The sequence below is a fragment of the Panthera pardus genome, unplaced genomic scaffold (assembly GCF_024362965.1).
Source record: "Panthera pardus isolate Hobbes unplaced genomic scaffold, ASM2436296v1 HiC_scaffold_20, whole genome shotgun sequence".
In the NCBI taxonomy this organism is placed as follows: domain Eukaryota; kingdom Metazoa; phylum Chordata; class Mammalia; order Carnivora; family Felidae; genus Panthera; species Panthera pardus.
The window spans coordinates 69,648,443-69,664,203 of NW_026526766.1; the positions used below are offsets into that span (position 1 = coordinate 69,648,443).

The 15,761-nt window shown below is 47.8% G+C and overlaps 1 protein-coding gene across 11 annotated transcripts in view; it reads right to left on the reverse strand.

The window, feature by feature from the left end:
* Positions 1–15,761, reverse strand: part of EPB41L4B (erythrocyte membrane protein band 4.1 like 4B) — a 128,909-nt gene that overhangs the window by 58,972 nt on the left and 54,176 nt on the right. For all 11 annotated transcript variants that reach the window (XM_053908162.1, XM_053908161.1, XM_019454259.2 and 8 more), the window contains 8 exons: positions 14,647–14,699; positions 9,848–9,968; positions 8,682–8,769; positions 8,426–8,514; positions 8,065–8,134; positions 7,798–7,967; positions 5,911–6,020; positions 3,168–3,198 (listed from right to left, as the gene is read on the reverse strand). In XM_053908162.1, coding sequence (XP_053764137.1) covers positions 3,168–3,198; positions 5,911–6,020; positions 7,798–7,967; positions 8,065–8,134; positions 8,426–8,514; positions 8,682–8,769; positions 9,848–9,968; positions 14,647–14,699 — 732 coding nt within the window. The remainder of the gene's footprint in view (positions 1–3,167; positions 3,199–5,910; positions 6,021–7,797; positions 7,968–8,064; positions 8,135–8,425; positions 8,515–8,681; positions 8,770–9,847; positions 9,969–14,646; positions 14,700–15,761) is intronic.

Genomic DNA, 15,761 nt, shown 5'->3' on the forward strand with positions numbered 1-15,761 from the left:
GTCACTTTCGAGCTCACAAACTGAAACACAAAGGTAATACTCCAGAATCCTGCTTGCCACGCTTTGGTGACAAAAAGGAGGTCCTTTCAGTTGGGACACACCAAGTACTTTTAGCTCCCATTCCAGGTCTGCGCTGGCACTGCTGGGTGGCACCAGACGGCTCCAGTGATGCCCAGAGCTTTTTCCAACTGAAGGGAGAGCTGAACATCTACCGGCCGTTTCTGAACATCTACCGCTATGGGTCCCACTGCTATGAACAATGCCACGATCTGGCCACCACCGTGGAACGCTCATTCCATATAAGGCTCTGTACTGGGAGCTCCACATCTGTTACTATTTAATCCGCACCACAAGGCTATGAGGTCAATAACTGGTACCACCTCATTTTACAGATAAAGGAAAGGTTGCCTAACAGAGAAGTTGGGAAACCTGCTCAGGGTCAGTCAGCTACGCAGTCAGTGGCAGAGCTGGGACTGGAATGGGTATCTGCTCCATCTCAGAGCCCACCTTCTTTCCACGGAGTCCAGCTGGCTCCCTGACGGTCCGAGCAAAGGTACCACGCTCCTCATGCACGATCCTATTTTGGTGGACTCACAAGTAAAACTACTCTGGTTAAACAACTATACGTACTCACATATATGGGCAGAGAATCCCAGGCTGGCTTTGCACTTAAAACTCATGTGTTTCCTAAGTAAGGCTGGCATCCGCCAGGAGAAACACAAACAAACACGGCACCATCGTTGGGCTACGTGGCTAGGGTGGTGTGCTCGAAATCAAGGTTTATTGCTTCAACAATGAGAGAAACATTTTACTGTTATGAGTCTTGCTTGGGGTCTAAATGGCTCTGTCTTCCAGAAAGGCCAGTGCACCGAGCCAGGCTCTGGGCCAGATTCACCTCCAGCTGGATTTTATCTGGAAGGTTAAGTGTTCTGCAAGGTGCAATTTTTCTGGTATCACCTCTGCAGCCCAGAGCGCAATTTCATCCCTGGCTCCCACAGCAATCCTACTCACCCCGGGATCCCACAGGCTGTGAAGAGCAATTGAACAGCTGCGAACAGTGGTTATTAGCTCATTTGTTCCTAAAGGGTATATTTACTGGGTTTTTTTGTTCCTGGTGGACACTTTTTTTAAGTTTGTTTTGGTTCCCAATATATATAATCTCCACTAGATGCTCAATATATATATAATCTCCACTAGATGCTAAAAGGAAAATATAATTTTATTAGGGAAAAACAAACAAAACAATCGCTTCCTTAGCAAAGGAAAGAAATGTTGTAACTCACAGGCCCCTGAGAATTAAAAGCAAGATACACTGACAGGTGGAGAAAGGTGCAAATGCTTCTAGCATACTACCCGCAGCAGGGATCCTAGAGAAGGGCCAGCCCACAGGCCTACAATGAACCCATGTGGGAGCCCCTCCCTCGGGGGGCCAGGGTATGCTCCATGGCAGTTCAACAGGACTCTGCAGCCCTTCTTCAGGTGCTGAGAACTGAACCCAGACACAAGAGTCGGCCGCCTGCCTCCTCACAGAATGGCACTGCAGGCGGAGCCTGGAACCAGAGACACAGGGCTGAGCTCCAGCTGTGTGATACAAGGGGCTGGTTATGTTCCCTAGCGCGCTTCGGGGCCCTTGCGGGTGTCTTGTGGCTGCCTGGGGGACAGGGGTCAGATGTCAGAGGAACAGCAGGCACCAGCCCTTTCCTCCCTGCCTGGCTCCACCCAGGGCAGCTCCACTTTTGTCTGTTCTCTATATTGGACTTCCAGGTCAGGTTTCTTCCGGGGGGCGAAAATCAGAGACTCAAAAAGTTAGGGCAAACACTGATCTAGCCCAAACTCCTTGTTTTCAGTGAGAAAAAGGAAGCCCAGCAGGAAGACCTAAGGCCCCCGCGCTGGGTTAGAGCAAGGCTGGGACGAGGCGGGAGGCCTTCTGGTCCCTTGGCCTGCACCCTCATCACCAACCAAGGCCTCTGGCTTATCCGCTCCTCCACATGCCAGGCTCTGCCCGAGTACAGGTGCAGGGCACATGGCACAGTCAACTTGTGTTCATCTCTAAGACCTCCCCAGCAGTCTGAGACCCGTGTGCCTGGGAAGACCAAGGGGCTGACTAAACTGGGCTGCCAGTGCCTTGGAGCTTGGATATCGGGCCGAAGGAATGACAGCCTGTAATTCTCCAGCATGAGAGAGCAGCTGTCCACCTAGGTCAAAACTCACATAAGCAGTTGTTTCAGAGAGAGAAAAAGAGGCAAGTGCAAGATGGGATGGTGGTTCCCACACACTAGAATCACCTGGGACTTAAAAAAAAAAAAAAAAAAAAAAAAGCAAAAAACCCTAGGTGCGTGCGTCCCCTGCCCAGAGACTGATTCAATGAGCCTGGGGTATGGCTGGGCTGAGGGGGACGTTTCAAGGCTCACCAGGAGATTCCATGTACAGGAAAGATCAAGAACACCTGTGCTGGGGGAGGGGCTGGCAAATCACACCCATGGGCCAAATGTAGCCCACCTGCATTTATGAGTAAAGTTTTACTGGAACGCAGCAGCCTTGTCCTTTCATTTACGGACTGTCTATGGCTGCTTTTGTGTGCCAACCACAGAGCTGAGCAGTCATGAAAGAGACAGCATCGCCTACAAAGTCCCAAGTATTTACTATCTGGCACTTCACAGGAAAAGTTTGTTCACATCTGTGCTGGAGTTTCAGTCTTGTGACATGTTCTTTTTTCTGCACGAAATTCAATAAACGTGTTTCGTAAAGGTTTTCTACACCGTATGACCGTAAAATCTGCACATCACTGAGCGAATCCAGCATTTGCTCTCACGGAGCTTTCGCTCAAGAGCATGGCCTTTCTTTCCCATCACTGCCTGCAATGCCATCAGCACAGTGCGCTGTACACATTCCTCTCACCTTCATCACCCACTGTTGTAATAAACAAAGCACAAAGCTATACAAACAGAGCAGCTGTGTTTTAAAAAAGAAAAAAAAAAAACGGTCTTGGAACATTCCATTGTGTACTTATTGAGAACCAGGAGGATGGTATAGTCAGGCAGCAGAAAAAGCAGGGGAAAATCATCAGGTGACTCACTCTGTGGTTTAATTGTATTAAAGAAAAAGTCAACATTGCAAATAAAGACGATAATTAGAAGAGCTGTACCCCAGAGTCTGGGGGCACTTACCAGAACTGAGCCGCTATCACTGGGTTGCTTGCTTTAAAGGAAAAACAGAAAGGTATGCCATCTTAGAGAGTTGTATCACTTTTTTTTAATCACGTGATGACAATGACTAGGGTGGAGATTTCTGTGGTTGCAGCGGGGTCCCAACCCCAGGAGGCAGAATTTCCACATTAGCTCCTTCTTTCTGGAGGAAAAGTCTCTTTTCCACTGTGCCAAGCCCTCCAATTCACTCAGCGAATGCCGAGCATGTTCCCAGGGCCAGGTGCTCTCAGATACAGAAATGAGAGGCAATTCTGGCTCTCAAGGGGTTCACAGTCTTGACACAGAGACAGAGAGGTGTGTGAAATCAAAGACCGGAGAAGGGGATGATAGAGGCTGAAATATACGCCTGACAGTACTGGGAAGCTCAGGGCAGACTTTTGTAGCTGGGGCAGGATGTGAGTCTGTGGAAGGGACCATGGACAGAGCTAAAGCTTGTTTATCTAGACTCCCATTTCATTTAGGTGGCTCGGTCGGTTGAGCATCTGACTTCCCCTCAGGTCATGATCTCACGGTTTGTGGGTTTGAGCCCCGTGTTGGGCTCTGTGCTGACAGCTCAGAGCCTGCAGCCTGCTTCGGATTCTGTATCTCCCTCTCTCTCTGCCCCTCCCTCCCTCACACGCTCTCTCTCTCTCTCTCTCTCAAAAATAAACATTTAAAAAAATTTAAAAAGATGTAGCACAGAAAATCATTAAAAGCTTCACAGAGATGCCAGAACTCTGGCTGGGAAAAAATGCCAGTAACACAAAAGAAAAAGAGGATGGAGACTGGGAAAGAAAGTAGAGGAGAATCAGGGAACCTGTGGTCTAGAAGAGGTCCAAAGCCACCCATGGGTCAAGACATAGGACACACCCTCCCCTCTGCAGTGGCCACACCAAGGGGCCTTTCCCTTTGTGCCTGCACATGCCTCCAGGGACTGGAAGCCCAGTACAGTCTTGAGATGGCTCTATCTTTGACAGCACTATTAGGAACTTCTTCCTTACTTGGAGTGTTTCTGGATAACACTGATCCCATGGACCGCAGGCAGCAAGCAGAAGGCTTGACAGGGAAGCAAGTCCTTCCCTCTCTCCCCCACTGCATCACTTGTCGCTCCCAGTTCCTGCAGTCAATCACCTTCATCCACCATCACCCTTCTCTGGGCACACCCCCAATCCTCTCACCCTCTGGTCTTTCTTGAAGGTGAGGCCATATTTCCTGGGCACTGGCCATTTTTTTCTCCATTAAAGCAGCCAAGAATGACTTTAGAGAGCTTCTGGCTGCTGTGCTATTAAACCATTGGTTCAAAAACGGGGGTACCTGGGTGGCTCGGTTGGTTTAGCTTCCAACTTTGGCTCAAGTCATGATCTCACTGTTTGTATGTTCGAAACCCGATGTCAGGCCCTGTGCTGACAGCTCGGAGCCTGGATGGAGCCTGCTTCAGATTCTGTGTCTCCCTCTCTCTCTGCCCCTCCCCAGCTTGTGCCCTGTCTCTTTCTCTCGCTCTCTCAAAAATAAACAAACATTACAAGTTTGGTTTAGGGGGATGCCTGGGTGGCTCAGTTGGTTGAGCGTCCAACTTCAGCTCAGGTTATGATCTCGCAGTCTGAGAGTTCAAGCCCTGCATTGAGCTCTGTGCTGACAGCTCAGAGTCTGGAGCCTGCTTTGGATTCTGTGTCTCCCTCTCTTTCTGCCCCACCCCCCGCTTGTGCTCTGTCTTTCTCTCTCAAAAATAAATAAACGTTAAAAAAATTTTTTTTAATTTGGTTTAGGGAATAGCTACTACACTTAAAAAAAGAAGAGTCAGGCACTTAACCAAATGAGCCACCCAGGTGCCCCACAAGGTTAAAGATTCTAGAAGGGAGTGAAGTATAGGTACAGTTCTGACAAAGGCCCACTAAGTCCTGAGTGATACAAGAAAAACCTATGACTAAGTGATATGTAGGAGGGGGTTCCAGGGGTTGAGAGTTCAGAGGCCATGCCATGAAAAAGCCCACAATTCAGTGCTAAACTAGGTGTCCTGAAGGGAGAAACAATCAAGTGTAGGCAGAGAAGAGCTAGGAGGTAGGATGTGGAGGCCAAGTTTAAACAAGCCCAGCTTGCTCATTTGCCAACTGGTCCTGTATTGGGTACCAGCCTTCAGAAAGGTGTGAAGCTATAGTAGTAAATGACAGACTAAGGCTCAGGGAGTTCTGAAAAGGGGGGAGGGGAAGGCATCCTAAGTCCAGGCTAAATTCAAGGGCAGGACATGCATGGACTGACTGCAGGTACGGAGTCCAGGACTTAAAATTTCTGGATCTGCTCTTAGTGGCCAGAATTCTGGTTAGCATGAGACTGGTGTCCCATTTGAAACTGTAAGATAGAGGAGAGAAGGACTGTTTTTCCCTCTAAGACACAGCATCATTCATCTGGGCAAAAAAACATGGTAACCTATGATATTCCTGAGGTCCCAGGTACAACGGAAGTGAAGAGGCACAAGAAAAGAAGGATGAAAAAAAAGGGGGAGAAGATGAACACGTCCAATGGTCAAAATTAAAGACAGCGGACAGCAAGGATGGCCTGGTTCCCATTAAGAGAATCCCTCCCACTGGGGTTTTGTCAAAAGCTTCAGAATGACAAGAGTAGAAGAGTAGAATGTTCCTTTAAGAACTGCTTTACCAAGCTAAGTTCCTTGGGGCTTAACCAACTACATCATAACATAAAATGCCAAGCAGAATGAAAAGCACACCACCTTTGAACGTCGAATGTCTCCGGGACGGATAGCGTTTACTAGGCTTCCGCTCAAAGGTGCTGGTTCTCCGTAACCTGGCCCCATGTGTGGCTTGATACTCTGTCCGCCCACTGGAAAGTAAATATTTTATTGCATGTTACCAGTGTCAGAATATCAGTACATTATACATATTTGGAAGCGCACTTCTGTTTTCAAAAGCTCCAATGTAAATTTCAACTTATCGTGAACTCGTTTGGTAAAGACACACACTAAATTTAGCCTTCCATTTAGCAATAAAATCACCTCTGCCAAATCCAAGCTGTATGACAGGGGCAGATATTTCCACGAAGAGACAAAGTCCGCAATTTAGGTACCAGTCACTTGGCTGCACAAACCAGGCAGGTCCAAGTACTTGCCACATCTGACTGAGAGCACAATGATTCACAAATCAAATAACCTTTCATAACACACATTACGTAGACATTTAAGTCTTTTAAAATGCTGTTATCGGTGACCTCTTAACTAAACCCTGGCTTTCCTTACTATGCCAGGGGAATCATTACTTCTTTCACCAAGGCTTTCTGGGTTTTAAGCAAGGTAGCTTCCGGGAAGTATGCTGTTTTTATCTGATTGATCACTGCTTCATTCCGGCCCTACTCTCGGTTGATGATTTATCACACGGAAGGGGACACTTGCCACCTGCTCTAAGTGCCTCCAAGGGGCAACCTTGTCTCCAAACTCCCCTTCCTTCTTCTGGAGGGTGCCTGGTCTGGACCAAATCCTGGGGGAGTTTCCTCCAAGGATGGAAAAGTCTGCCTTGGCAACCACCCCAACAGCCATTTCCTTGCACGGTAGATAAATCTGAAAAGAGCACATCTTTTGGCATATGAAAGGGCATTCAAGGACATGCCATGTGTGGGCAGAGGTTATGAAACCATGTGAAATTTTAGAGCTTATAACAGTGATTCTCAGATCTGTAAACAGGCCTCAGAAATCAACCCTGGGAGGGCACTTAAAATGCACATTCCCAGGCCTTATTCATGAATGCACATGGGTGCACCCATTGATTCTGATTACAAGGGTCCCAGATGAGGTCATAAATCCCCGTTTTTAATAAAACCCCAAGGAGGTTTCACGTATCTTGAAAGACATGGCCTTACAATCGTTAAGTAAAAATATGTGAACAATTAAATTCTCCATGTTTTCAAGGTCTCTTCAGATTCCAATATCTACCGAGCCTATCCGGGATCCCCTGCACACACATGGGGGACATCTGCTCTCATTCTTAATCATCGACACATTTCTTGATGCCGGCACACGAAAGGCAAGAGAGGAGGGGTTGGAACAGAAGCCCCAGATCGTCTGGGGTTGACTCGCAGCTCTGCCACTTACTGTGACGCTGGGCAGATTGTGTAACCCCTCAGCCCTGGCTTCCTCATCTGTACAGTGGAGATAGTCAGAGGACCTAGCTCATTAAGTCTGCAGGGAGGATTATACACGGGTTCATGAAAAGCTCTAGCACAGCTTGTGTTCTACGTCTGCCTCACCCACTACGGCAGCCACCCACCTCACGTGCACTGAGCACTTGATGTGTGGTGAGTGAGACAGAGGAACCACATTTTAAAATTTACTTAATATTAATCTCAATGGCCACACTATCTACTGTTTGAGATGGCATAGGTCCAGCTACATGTCAGCTATTAACAATTTTGTTATTGGCCCCATTTTATCAATGAGGGCACGGAGGCTGAAACAGCTCCGGGGGCTCAACCAAAGGTCAGATCTTACGAAAGAAGCAGGAACAGGACACCCGACTCAAGCCTCCGGACACACAGATCCATTCACAAAAAGCATCACTGCTGCCCTCCTTCGAAACACGGCATCCACGTTGTAGAAACCAGTGCCCACCTGAATCTGAAGCGAGACCCCAGCCGGATGAAGTCTGATCTGTTCGATTTGCTATTCCCTGGCGTCCGCAGGCGGAAGAAGGCGTGATGCTCGACCGCACATTTCCAGAGGTGCTTACAGGTCCTGGCGCTGTCCAGCCGGAAGACAAACGTGTGCTCTTGCTCCCGTCCCTTTGAGGGGAAGCACAAGGTTCGCGTCTCAGTGGGGGCCAGGAACATCAGTGAAGGATTATTTGCAGCAAGGAGGACAGCCAGGAGCGAGGCTTACCTGATCATCATCCTCCACTACCACCAATGTCAATTTGCTCTTTTTAAAATCCATCTTGGTAATTTTTGGCCTGGTCAGAGAGAAAACATTTTAAAAGTACAATCCGCAGGAAAACTATCTACACAAACAGCAGTTTTCCTTTCTACTTTTTAAGCTTAGATTTGCTACAGAAATCATTCACTCATTCAAGCGTGATTATCCAGAAGTCAGTGCTACTGCCAAACACCCGCAAGTACGGGAGCATGGTGTGTTTTTAAAGCAAATCTCGGGGTTGCAAATATCCCTCAATAATCATCCATCACATAGAATTCCACCACAAAATAGGAAAAGACATTTTTAATATTAGACAAAACTAAATTACCAAAAGAATAAGCCTATTTTGTTAGCTCCTTCAAAGATTAATATGCCTGTCGGGGTCAGTCCAAGAGAATATTCACAGCCATCTCTTCCCTACAAATAAACGAAGTGACAATCGGTAGAGGGTTCTAACAGGTCGTCACAGAGCAGAATGCAAAACAGTTTCCTCACCACGTTACTTTGTTTGCACATAGTTTACGCATGGCTCAGTCACAGCGAAACCCAAGAAACCCCGTTACTTAAACGCACACGGTTCTTACCCTGACAACGTGCATGTCTACCCCATACATTTCCAGCCACTTCGCTTTATTCAGATAGGACAGTTCCGCCTGGGCAGGGCTCTTTCCCCTTAGAAAAACCAATGGAAATACATGTAAACTGCAGCTCGTACACCCACAGAATTCTGAAGGGCACAGCCACATTCAGGGATCCTCTGTAGCAATTAAAAGAATGAGGGACACCAATTTATGTTAACAGGAAAAGACCTCCATGGACAGACTGTTCATTGAATAGAAAGAGGACAGCAGTGCTTACAACGTGGACACTTACAGAAACCATTTTTGTGCATGGACGCGGGTATGTGCTGTATATGCAAAGCAGGAAAGCTGGAAAGACGCACCACTGACTGCCAACAACGATGGCCCGCAGCGAGGACAGTGGGTGTGTGGGCACAGGGTGTGGGCCCTGTGACTCTACACCCACATATTCCTCTACTGTTTGGATGTGGCACAAGACTGGGCTAACATCACTTTCCAGTTTCAAAAAAGTCATTATGTCCCTCAGAAGGGCCAAGGGACAAGAGGAAACCGCGCTAAGTTTCTGCGTCCAAGACTGACTTGGATCGGGCAGAGTTTGGGAAGGTGGGCTGGGAGGGAGGAAAGGCAGCACTGGTAATCGAGGCAGAAACCTGTCAGCCTAGGGTGACCCTGGGGAGGAGGAAGGAAGAGCCAGCATATAACGGACAAGGCTCGATTTAGCTCTGGTGACCACATGTCCGGAAACAGAACCTCTACAACACATGGTCTCAAATACGAGTGTCCCTGTAAGGGACAACAGGGCATATTTCTAAAGGGTCCACTCTAGAAGATTCAGGCACAGGGAATGTGCCAAGGCGGAGCCTCCTCACTCTCTCCAGGAGGCCAGGAGAGCAGCGGTGTCCTTGACAGTAATGAGCAAATCAGGACCAGGCTCTGCCATTCAGAGGGAAACAGGACTAGGCTTTGGTCCTTACTGTACATCTTGGGAAAGACAGACGTCGTGTGGGCCTTTGGAAAACCAGGACTGAGGCACAGGCAAGAAGTGAAGAGTTGGAGCTACAGTTTTACGGTCTTCGACAGAGCGATTCTACTGGCACATCTGAGTCCGACAGACGCTGACACATCACAAAATAAATATATCAGAACGCTAGACGGTAGCATCAAGGTACCTGCACTCTTTCCATCTCTGGAAGATATCAAATTCCATCGCTTCTGTCTGATTTGGAATGAACCGAAACTCAGACACAAGCTCTGGCGTGTGTTCTGGAAGCTCACACTCCCCCAGCTCCGCTGCGAGTTTCATAAAAGGGAGGAAAACAGGAGACATTGAATGCTTTCAGTTATTGCTGCAACCAGGTCCAAAGGCAGTTGGCACGATTACAGAGCACAGGTACCCCCACATGCAGAACTCCCTGCTTTCAGGAGGGCTCAACTCCCACCTGGTGCCCCCACATGTACGTTCAGAACCCCCAAGAATCATCCCAATGCCCTCCCTGTCGGGCAAAACACCATTATCTTAGTTATTACCGTCTTTCTCTCCACTATTCCCCCATACCCAAGGAGGCCCAGATTATATTTCCCCCACGAAGTGGTCGAGCCCAGATCTGCAATAAAAGGCAATTGCAGGGAATGAGGACCTGCCCAGAAACATCTAACAGGGCTCTCGCTACGGGTGGGTCAGAGCAGCACTCTGAGTCTGCAGTGCTAGAGAGGACCAATCAAGAATTCAGTGCATGTAGAATCTAGGGGAAAATATGCCAGGAGGGAGAGGGAAGGAGGGAGGGGGGAGGGAGGGAGGGAAGGAAGGAGGGGGTGGGGGAGGGGGGGGACAAGGCTGCAGGAGCAGCTGCGGCAACTCAGCCAGAACAGGGAAGAAGACGAAGACGGCTGTGCAGAGAGGAGCAGCCACGTGAGCAGTCTCCGCAAAAAGGCCCCAAGTGTCCCACACGCTAGCTGCTCTCTGGCCGAGGGCCCCACAGAATGAAGGGCCCAGGACATAGGGGGCCCCGTGCCTCCAAGGCACAGATGAGAAAATCCACTCTCCCCACCCGGGACCCCCACCCCTGCAGCTCCAGGGAACAGACCCCAGAACGGAAAGGAACCCTCCAGAGGTTTCTCTAATACCCTGCCACACAAAGCCTGGTCCAGCATCAGCACCATCTGGGAGCCTGCTCGTAACGCAGACTTTGAGGCTCCACTGCAGACCTCCTGAAGCAAAACCTGCCTTCTCACCAGATGCCCAGCTGACTGGCACACAGGCGGCTTTGAAAAGCACGGATCTACAACACTGGTTTTCCAACTTACGTTGGAAATGTAAGGCTCGCTAAAACACACACTGTGGCACCCCACCCTCCAAGATTCTGATCCCACAGGTCTGGAATAAGGCCTGAGAATCTGCATTTCTAACAAGCTTCCCAGATGCTGCTGCTACAGCTGACCCAGGAACACACTTTGAGAAACACTGCTTAACACAAGAAATCCTACAACTGATTGGCCAGCGTGTGTTGCTAATAGCAACTCACTAAGTACCCAGCAGCCTTTTCTAATCCCAGAACCCAGCTTCCAGGAGGGACTCCAAGTAGCTTGCAGAAGCGGATGAAACTTTTTTGTCCATACAGACAAAGCAACTACCCAACTCAGCGGGGTGGTGGGAGGGCTGTAAGAGGCGATGCCTGACACAGGGTGGGGATCTGCTGAGTGCTTCCTCACCTGACCCAAGCCCTCCATTTGCAAGTCTCAAGTGGACAGCCCCCCGAAGACCACCAGGGTGGCCTGGGTCAGGGCGTGCAGCTACTTAGTACCTTGGGCAAAGTCACAGATGAAGATTCTGCTCTAGAAATATTCACCCAGAGAAGGTAAAAGGGCTGGGCTCCCAAGGCCGCCACTGACCAATAACCAAGAGCTCACCCTGAAACCAGAGACCTGGCGAGGCTAGAGGGGCAGTCTGGGGAGAGATCTCCTTCACATGAACCACCCTTCTGCTGCACCCGTGGGCCAAAGTGAGGCAACAAATCCCTGGGGTGAGCAGTGTGTCTGGCGAGACCACTGACATCATCAAGCACAGGAAAGAGAAGCCAGACAGTGATAAGATTTCCCCGAGACCGGGAAAGGGGGCCAGTATCCTCCTCACTGTTCCTGGATTACAACAGGCCCAAGCGATGCCTGTACATAGATTCTGAGATAGCACGCCTGCCTTCCAAGAGGCAGAACGACACTTCTCTGCCTGAGTTCTGGCCGTGGAGGGAGCAGAGGGTGGCAGTCACAGCTCAGACACAGGAAGGCCGGAATCCCCACTCTGCTGTACACTCTCTGTGCGACCTGGGCAAGCCACTTAACCACTCTCCGTCTCTGATGCCCCATCGGTAAAATGAGAGCTGCTGCAAGGATGAAAGAAGATCGTGTCCCGTTCTCCTCACTCTCATTCTTTTTGCCTGGATTCACCTTCAAATCTATCATAAAACTAGTCCCCAAAAGGGCACCGCCTTCACTCGGGGCCGCAACTCTGGAGGGGCACCATTAATTTAAGGACGATCACAGCAAGAACATGTCTTCAAGGCTCAAGTAAGGGAGGAAACACACCCTCCATTTTACTGAAAGCTGAGATGCTCCAGTGATCTCGATGTTCTGACGCAAGCTGGCTCCACTGTGATTCAACTAGAAAGTAGGCTGTGGAACTTTCCGATGGGATGTGGGGAGAAGAGGCCACGGAGGGACAATGTAACAAGAACTTCCCCACTTGTTCCTCACTTCAGACTTTTCATTTGTACTTGAGATAATGACTGCATCTTAAATTACACGATGTTGTAGTTCCAACTCAAAGGGGTAATTTCCCCAAGAAAGGCTCACAGATAGCTGATCTCATTCACATCTGCCTTGGCCCTGGAGCAAGGCAAATGGTTCTACCAGAGCTGGACTTGGTGAGCGTGGTGATGCCTTCATCACACGGCGGGAAGTGGGGCAGCGGATGGGAGTGGGGAAGGATGGTGATATATGTGCCTTATGCTCTAGTCGTTCAGGACCAGTGATCGATGGCCCCAGGTCTGACAGGGATGTGACTTCATCCCATTTAACCACAACCTGATGTCTACTGCTGGGCCACCAAGCCAAAGGGTATAACCTCCTGGAGCCTCAGAAACTCTAGAGTGGATGCTGCTTGGCCAGCTGATGAGATCTGTACCTGGCCAAAATGGAGAGCAGACTTCCATGTTCCCCAAGCCGTTACAGATCCCTATAGCACTTACCACAAGGACTGTTGAATCAGGAAAATGTAGATGTGAAGCACTTAGCATTGTATTTGGCACAGATATTTAGAGATGACAAGACTGTCACCTCTACCACCTATGGTTTCAGACCTCATGGGCAGGCTCCCCCTTCAACCAAAGTCTTTGAAGGGCCTCTCCAACTCTAATGGATTCATTCTATACTTACTGAGCACCTACTATATGCAAGCCCCCATTAAAGAATAAGAATTAAAAAGTGACTAAGGAACAGAAGTGTCTTGCTGTCATTAAAAACCATCTTCATGACAAAATACAAGTACTAAAAATACGAAGTAGAAAATCATATTAAAAATTGTATATGACTGATCAGAATTACGTTTTAAAAACTGCATCCAACTCATAGAAACTCTGATTGTCTGCGGATGGCAGACAATGGCAGGATGGCAGGATGGTGGGTTCCTTCCTTCCTTCTACTTGTCTTGACTATTGTGCTGCTCTCCTGATACTCTATAATAAATGTGTACTGATTTCAGAATTTGAAGACTTAGATCAACTTTTAAAAATTGGGAAATACAAAAGTTGGAAGCCAAATCTTATGGTGTTCAAAATTAATTAGTAATTATGAATGAATACATCATAATTCATTATCCCAGAAAAACTGATGAACACACTGGTAAAATGAATCCACAACATATGCCTATGTGATGTACTGATAACATTCCTTATGTGCAGCTACACGTTAGTGTCTTCTTAATTAATGCTGAAGACTTCAGCAAGTGTTTCTTGTGCATTTTAAACTCAAATCCACCAGTGCATAATATGGAACAGTCAACACTGACAATCATGTAGGCAAACCTCCTACCATCTAACTCCTACCTATAAGCAGATGACTCCTTGTCAATGCTTGTGGCCTGACCTCTCTGATGGAGCCAGATCTGCATGCTCAAGAAGCTACCAGAGGTCCCACTGGCGCCTCTCAGCCAAGAGATCCTACGTAGATGATCTCCCCCCTTGCAGCCAATTCTTCTAACCATTTGTGGCTCCTGTCACTCACTCTTGGGAGCTATCTATGACTCTTGCCTGACTCCTCTCTCAACACCAATGTGTAATGACCAGGTCCTTCTCTTGTACCACTAATGTTGTTCTTTTGGTGTGTGTGTGTGTGTGTGTGTGTGTGTGTGTGTGTGTGTGTACCCTCTGCCCTAGAGAGTTTCCTTTTATTACTGCAACACCTTCTTACTGCACCCCCAGCCCCGGTCCTGGTCCAGTCCTACCTCCCCATCACACCCAGTGGGGCCTTTCTAAATGCACACCTGACCAGGTCTGCCTCCCTCTTGAGAGCCTTCAAAGTCCTAATGCTGACAGCATGGTCATGCTCTTTAAATAGGGTTCAAGGTTGTCCACTTATCCAGGTTCTTGAACTTCCACCCTCCAACACCATTTGACTACCAGTACCCCTCTGCACTTCTCTACTTTTTGTCTTGATTCCTTCATTTGTTTTCATCCGCTCCTCCCCCGAAGGGCCTTAGTCTTCCAAGCCTCCTGCAAGTATTCCTGAGGGAACTGCACTGTACCCTGGATGTGGTTTTGCCACATCCTCATGGGACCCGAAGCTACTTGGGGACGGAGGCCATACTGTATTTATTTATACCCCCAAAGTAGGGTACTGTGCCTGGTACACAGGATAATCAATTGCTGAAACGAGAGCATAACATTAAAATGCTAATTACCACTAAAGAACAATGTACCTTGTAGACAGAGAGCAGCTAATTCCACAGCCGTTTCATATGGGCATTTCAGTCTTGAAAAAAAGAGAGGAAATGAATTCCATATATGAACTTTTAATACTCATAAGCATACAAAATATCATTAGAGTCATTTTTCAAAAGGTAGTGCTATTTAGGTAATGATTTTTCTCGGTGGTTTCTATTTCTGCTGTCCACATTAAAGAATGCAAACAAGCTGATTTCCACTCCCTATTTCCCAAAGTCAATTCTCACCATAGAGCAAAACGATACAATCTAAGTATAGTTTCTATCAACTCTGTGGGCAATTTTACTGAATTTGGCAAGAATGGGGAAGTTTGGGAAATAGAATGAAAAGCCTTCCCTCTGCCTTAGGATTTTGAAACTTACTTGATAGAGTACATGCGCCTTTTCAAGCTGTCTGAACTCTTTCTTGAAACCAGGTCATAATGTTAAAAATAAACAGACAGACACAATATCTAATACTGCCAGGACAGCTGGATACACTCAAGCGTTCTAATAAGTATAACTGAGGCGTAGCCACAGAGGCGTATTACCACGCCTCCAATCACTGATCTCATTCATACTTGATATTACAAATTCAGTTAGAAAAATAATAATGACACACATTGGTACAGCACTTCATAGTTTTTAAAGCCTTTTCAAATATACTATCAAATTTGGTCAATGCATGGACTTTATGAACCGCTAAGGTAAGTGCTCCCCCATCCCCCATTTTAGAGACGAGGAACTCAGTGACCAAGTGTCTTGCTCAAGGTCACCCAGCTGGGAGCAGGCAGTGCTGGGACCAGAACGCCATTATGCCTGGAAGTACCGTCAATCTGGCCGAAGCGCGTGTAAACTGCAAAGTACTGTATAAATGTAAGACGTCGCCATTAATATTTTTCCAAACTGAAGACAATTACTGGAATTAAGAGGCCTTTAGTACGAGGAGCACAGTATGCAGAGAGAAAGAGAGAAAGATAAAAATACACACACACTCATAATACACACACTGAGATTTGTATTGCATGGCTGAATAAGGCAAATGTATACACTGTACAATCTACTTGTGCTGTCATATAGATTCCACTAAGGTTTTGAAAGCCTACGTGCGA